At 45.2% G+C, this 5,000-nt stretch overlaps 1 protein-coding gene across 1 annotated transcript in view; it reads left to right on the top strand.

The window, feature by feature from the left end:
* The first annotated feature begins 4,552 nt into the window (after nt 1-4,552).
* Nucleotides 4,553-5,000, top strand: part of LOC119574053 (vegetative cell wall protein gp1-like) — a 2,279-nt gene continuing 1,831 nt past the window's right edge. The window contains exon 1 of the mRNA XM_037921142.1: nt 4,553-4,754. Within this exon, the coding sequence (XP_037777070.1) occupies nt 4,625-4,754 (130 nt within the window). The 5' untranslated portion in view covers nt 4,553-4,624. The remainder of the gene's footprint in view (nt 4,755-5,000) is intronic.

Genomic DNA, 5,000 nt, shown 5'->3' with positions numbered 1-5,000 from the left:
GAAAGAGAGAGTGAAAAAAGAGAGAAAGAGAGAGAGAGAGAAAGTTGATCTACGAAGAAGCTTAATGAACCAATGGAGAGGAGAGAGAAAAAGAAAACAAGCTTTTTTTTTTTTTTTGCCTCAAGAAATGAAGAAAGAAATTATATAAATGCTATATCCCATCTCAACAAGGATATTAATTATTAAAAGGATATATTGTTTCTTCAGGATTAATATTCTTCGATCAATTACGATAATAAAGATACAGATGTGGTTTATTGGAATATGTATTTATATATGTGTGTTTATAGATCCTTCAGTATTCATTTGCACATTTAATCCTACCGTTTACATAGCACCGAATATATTTCCCAGATTAATCATCAAAAAAATATATAAACTAGACTCGAAATATGAACTAAAAGAGGGGAAAAAATCACAGGTATTTTATCGTATCATTTAATTATCGAACCAGATGCAGACAGCGTAGTATTTTCATGGCTTCAGTTGGGCCGAATTTTAATGGATTTTTCGCGTGATGGTGAACAGTATGCTGATTATTATGGTGATGATAGTGATGCAAGGGGGGGGGGAGGGTATGGTGAGTCACCGTGGCTTGTTCGAGTATTTTTTTTTTTTTTTTTAAGTTAATTATTATTGCCTTTTTTCGCGATTAGGGGCGGCAATGACGAAGGATTTTTTTTTTTTGTCGGAAAGAATATGTTATAGGTGTGGCTTTTTCTATGTGAGTTAGTGATGAAGGAATTATGATTTCTCTAGCTATCTCGTTTTCTTTTTCTGTCTCTCTCTCTTTCTCTCTCTTTCTCTCGCTCTCTCTCCTCTCTCTCTCTCTCTCTCTCTCTCTCTCTCTCTCTCTCTCTCTCTCTCTCTCTCTCTCTCTCTCTCTCTCTCTCTCTCTCTCTCTCCTCTCCCTCACCACACACACACACACACACACACACACACACACACACACACACACACACACACACAGATACGCCCTCCTACACACACATGCACACCTTCATACACACATAAGCACCCTCCTCCCTCCTCCCCCTCCTCTTCCTCCCCATCCCTCCCCCACCCCTCCTCCCTCCCCACCTCTTCCCCCTCCTTCTCCCACCTCTTCCCACCCCTCCTCCCTCCCACCCCTCCCCCACCCCTCCCCCACCCCTCCTCCCTCCGTCCCCCCTTTCTTCCTCCCACCTCTTCCCCCTCCTTCTGCCACCTCTTCCCCACCCCTCCCACCCCTTCTTCCCCCTCCCCACCACCCCTTCCCCCTCCCTCCCCACCCCCCCCCCTCCTCTTCCCCCCCTCCCCCACCCCTCCCCCCTTCTTCCTCCCCTCCTCCACCCCCCCGCACCCCCCACCCCCCTATAGACCGAGCCACAGTGCATGAATAAACACCAACCATCCCAAGCTTAGCGGAGACCGCGGGAAGGGAGCGGAAACGGGTTGTAGCGAAAAACCGCTAAGATGGGCGTTCTTCAAGGTCCCCCTGAGTCTTGTTTATGTTGCTCATTAAGGGATTATGCAACATTTCGAATTGGGGTGGGGATGGGGGGGGGAGGGGGAGGGGGAGGGAAATGGAGGGGGGTATGTTGACGCTCGAGAGATGGTGGGGGTGGTTGTGGGGGTGGGGTGGTGGTGGTGGGGGTGGAAGATGGGGGATGGGGAAATATATTAGGGATTAAGGGGGATGAGAAGGGAAAGGGAGAACGGGGGAAGAAGATTAGGAATTAGGGGAGATGGGGAAGGAGGGAAAGGAAGAGGGGATGAGGAAGGGGAAGAAAATAAGGAATTAGGGAGAATGGGGAAGGAGGAAGAGGGAGAAAGGGTGAGGATAGGGAAGAAAATAAGGAATTAGGGAGAATGGGGAAGGAGGAAGAGGGAGAAAGGGTGAGGAAAGGGAAGAAAATGAGGAATCAGGGAGAATGGGGAAGGAGGAAGAGGGAGAAAGGGTGAGGATAGGGAAGAAAATAAGGAATTAGGGAGAATGGGGAGGAGGAAGAGGGAGAAAGGGTGAGGATAGGGAAGAAAATGAGGAATTAGGGTGAATGGGGGGAGGGGGGGAGGAGTTAGCAAGGGGGAGGGAGTCAGGATTTTTATTTATCAATTGATTTTTTTTACGGGGGGGGAGGAGGGGAGGGGGGACTTCGACAAATATTTTTTAGCTGTTATGGTCTTGCTGTCTTTGTGTTTTGTTCTTGTCATATCGTGTTATTGTTATGGTCGATTTTTTTTGTGTGGAATTTGACGTTATTGTTATATTCGTTGGGAATTTATAACCTTTGCTTATTTTCAAATAACTAGTTTTTCTGTCCTATTTTGGCTCTTGGTTATATATATAAAGACGGGTAGATAGATAGATAGACAGATAGACAGATAGATTGATAGATAAACAGATAGATAGATAAAAAATAACCTATAACTTTGTTCTTATCTCCATATCTTGTCTCCATGAATCCCTCTGTATAAGATGATGAAATATGATTTAAATATCATCTTATACAGAAATAAAGCGAAGTTTACGCTCAAGTTTTACTGTACAGTATTTCCTTGATAACTTTCCTTACAGTAACATTACGTTTTTTTTTTCTAATTATTATTTTCCATTCCTTTGTTCTCTCCTTCTTTCCCTTTCTTTCTATTTTTCTTCCTTAACTTTCCTTCTTCCTCCTCCCTCCCTCCCCTTCTCCCTCCCTCTCTCCCTCTCTCCCTTCCTTCCTCCTCCTCCCTCCCCTTCTCCCTCCCTCTCTCCCTCTCTCCCTTCCCTTCCTCCCTTCCTTTCTCCCTCCTCCCTACCTCCTCCCTCCCTACCTCCTCCCCCTCTTCTCCCCTTCCCCCCCCCTATTGTTCACGAGCCAATACCCTGCATCGATTTCCCCAGCACCCCCTCCCCCCACCCCCACCCCACCCCCCATCCTCCCCTTCCGCCCGCTGACTCGCCAACACAAGACAGTTTGACCCGGAATGACCTCCGCCAGGTGTGCTTCCTCTCCGTAATTCGCTTTCGTTTCATTTCATTTCTCTCTCTCTTTTTTTTTCTCTCTCTCTTCTTTTTTTAAATCTGTGACGTTGCAGCGCGCGCACGTCACGGCACTATTGTTGCGTTGTCACACGTAACTTGCGTCTGAATGGGGGGAGAACTGCTCGCCGGAACCGTCATTGTCGATGATTTGACGTACGATGGCGCCGCGTCACGTTATGCAAATCATTTTGATCGGTCTTTATTGTGTGCTCTTTCGCGGTCAGATGATCTTGTATACGCACATGACCTAACGTACGTGTATGCGTGTGTCTGCGTGTTGTCTGCGTGTCGGTACTACACGCAGACACACGCACGCATGTACATTGGGTCATTTGCGTATACAAAACTATGCACGTAGAAAATGTGGCATAATTGCCTTACGTAATCAACTGACTATACATACACCCCGTCCGAATAAAGCGCAGTTTGTTTGTCTTTTTTTACGTAAATTTGTTTGGTATTTACGAAATACGTAATAGAATGTTATGAAAGAAGATTTGAAGTCTCGCCTAGAACTCTCCGTAAACAATGAACTTGCGCACTGGTTTATCTGGTTAAAGATTAATTTCCATAAGAGTTCGTTGGTTTTAAGAGTACAGAGTTATGTCCATACACAATTACGAATCATAAGTTAATGTTAGATTAGTGCCTGCCTGATATGCACAGGAGACTGCATGACCTTTCCTTATATGTTGTGAGTGTGCTCTGGCAGCTTTTAATGATGCATGATTTAGTTCTATATAAATAAAATATCGGGTGGTAACTTCTGGATATATATATTTTTTTTAATAATATTTAGTATTCGCATACTTTGATTATTTGATTTGTTGGAAATAAAGAGGCTCTGTATATAAACGCATATGCCTTTTCTTATGAGTACACAAATAACTATTAGGTAATATTTCATCATGGTAATGCTTAAAGTGGTATAGTGCAATTATAAACTAAAATTATTTATTATAATTGTGTATGTGGGAGAAAGAGATGAGGACAGAGAGAGAAAATGTGTGTGTGTGTGTGTGTGTGTGTGTGTGTGTGTGTGTGTGTGTGGAGAGAGAGAGAGAGAGAGAGATTGATTTTGATAAGTTTATTCAATATAATGTACAGTTGTGCATACTTGAAAAGGCATAGGAACTATGCCTAATTGTTTTATACATCTATATCATTTCAAGTACATTATGATATGGATGGGAGAGAGAGAGAGAGAGAGAGAGAGAGAGAGAGAGAGAGAGAGAGAGAGAGAGAAGGAGAGAGAGAGAGAGAGGAAGAGAGGAAAGTACACACACAAAATCACAAAGACCCAGCATACAAAAAACAGCATAAGAATTAGAAATAAATAAACACCCGACAACACACACACACACACACACACACACACACACACACACACACACACACACACACACACACACACACACACACACACAACCCTCCCCCACACACACATAACCCCCCCCCACACACACACACATACCCCCCAACACACACAACCCCCCCCCCCCACCCACACACCACAAGCAACCATCCGAAACAGCCAACAGCGCTGCATAAACGACGGTCGATCACCATCCCTAACCCGCCCCCCTTCCTTCTACCCTTACAGACGATGACATGATTCTGGACATGCCCGACGGCTACCGTACCCCGGGCCCCCCCCTGGACCTGGAGCCTGGGCAGACGGCCATGAGCCCCCACCTGGGACCCCCCCATCCCGGCCCCCCGCATCACCCATTCATCCATGGTGAGTCGTTCGAGTTACTGCAGAGTTGACCGAGTTTATTTTTGGGTGGTACGGAGGTACGAAGGGAAGTTGCTATGGAGTTGATGAGTTGTGTGGCGGTTGCCTAAGTTGCTGAAGTTGCTTTAATGAGTTGAGTTCATGAGTCGTGTGGGAGTTACTGAAGTTGCTGAAGTTGCGCTTGAGTAACTTGAGTTTCTTTGAGTTACTTGAGTTACTTAAGTTTCTTTGAGTTACTTGAGTTACTTA

Source organism: Penaeus monodon, chromosome 6, assembly GCF_015228065.2.
Source record: "Penaeus monodon isolate SGIC_2016 chromosome 6, NSTDA_Pmon_1, whole genome shotgun sequence".
Lineage (NCBI taxonomy): Eukaryota > Metazoa > Arthropoda > Malacostraca > Decapoda > Penaeidae > Penaeus > Penaeus monodon.
Note: the sequence above shows the minus strand (reverse complement) of the source record. Positions and strands in the feature narration are given on the sequence as shown.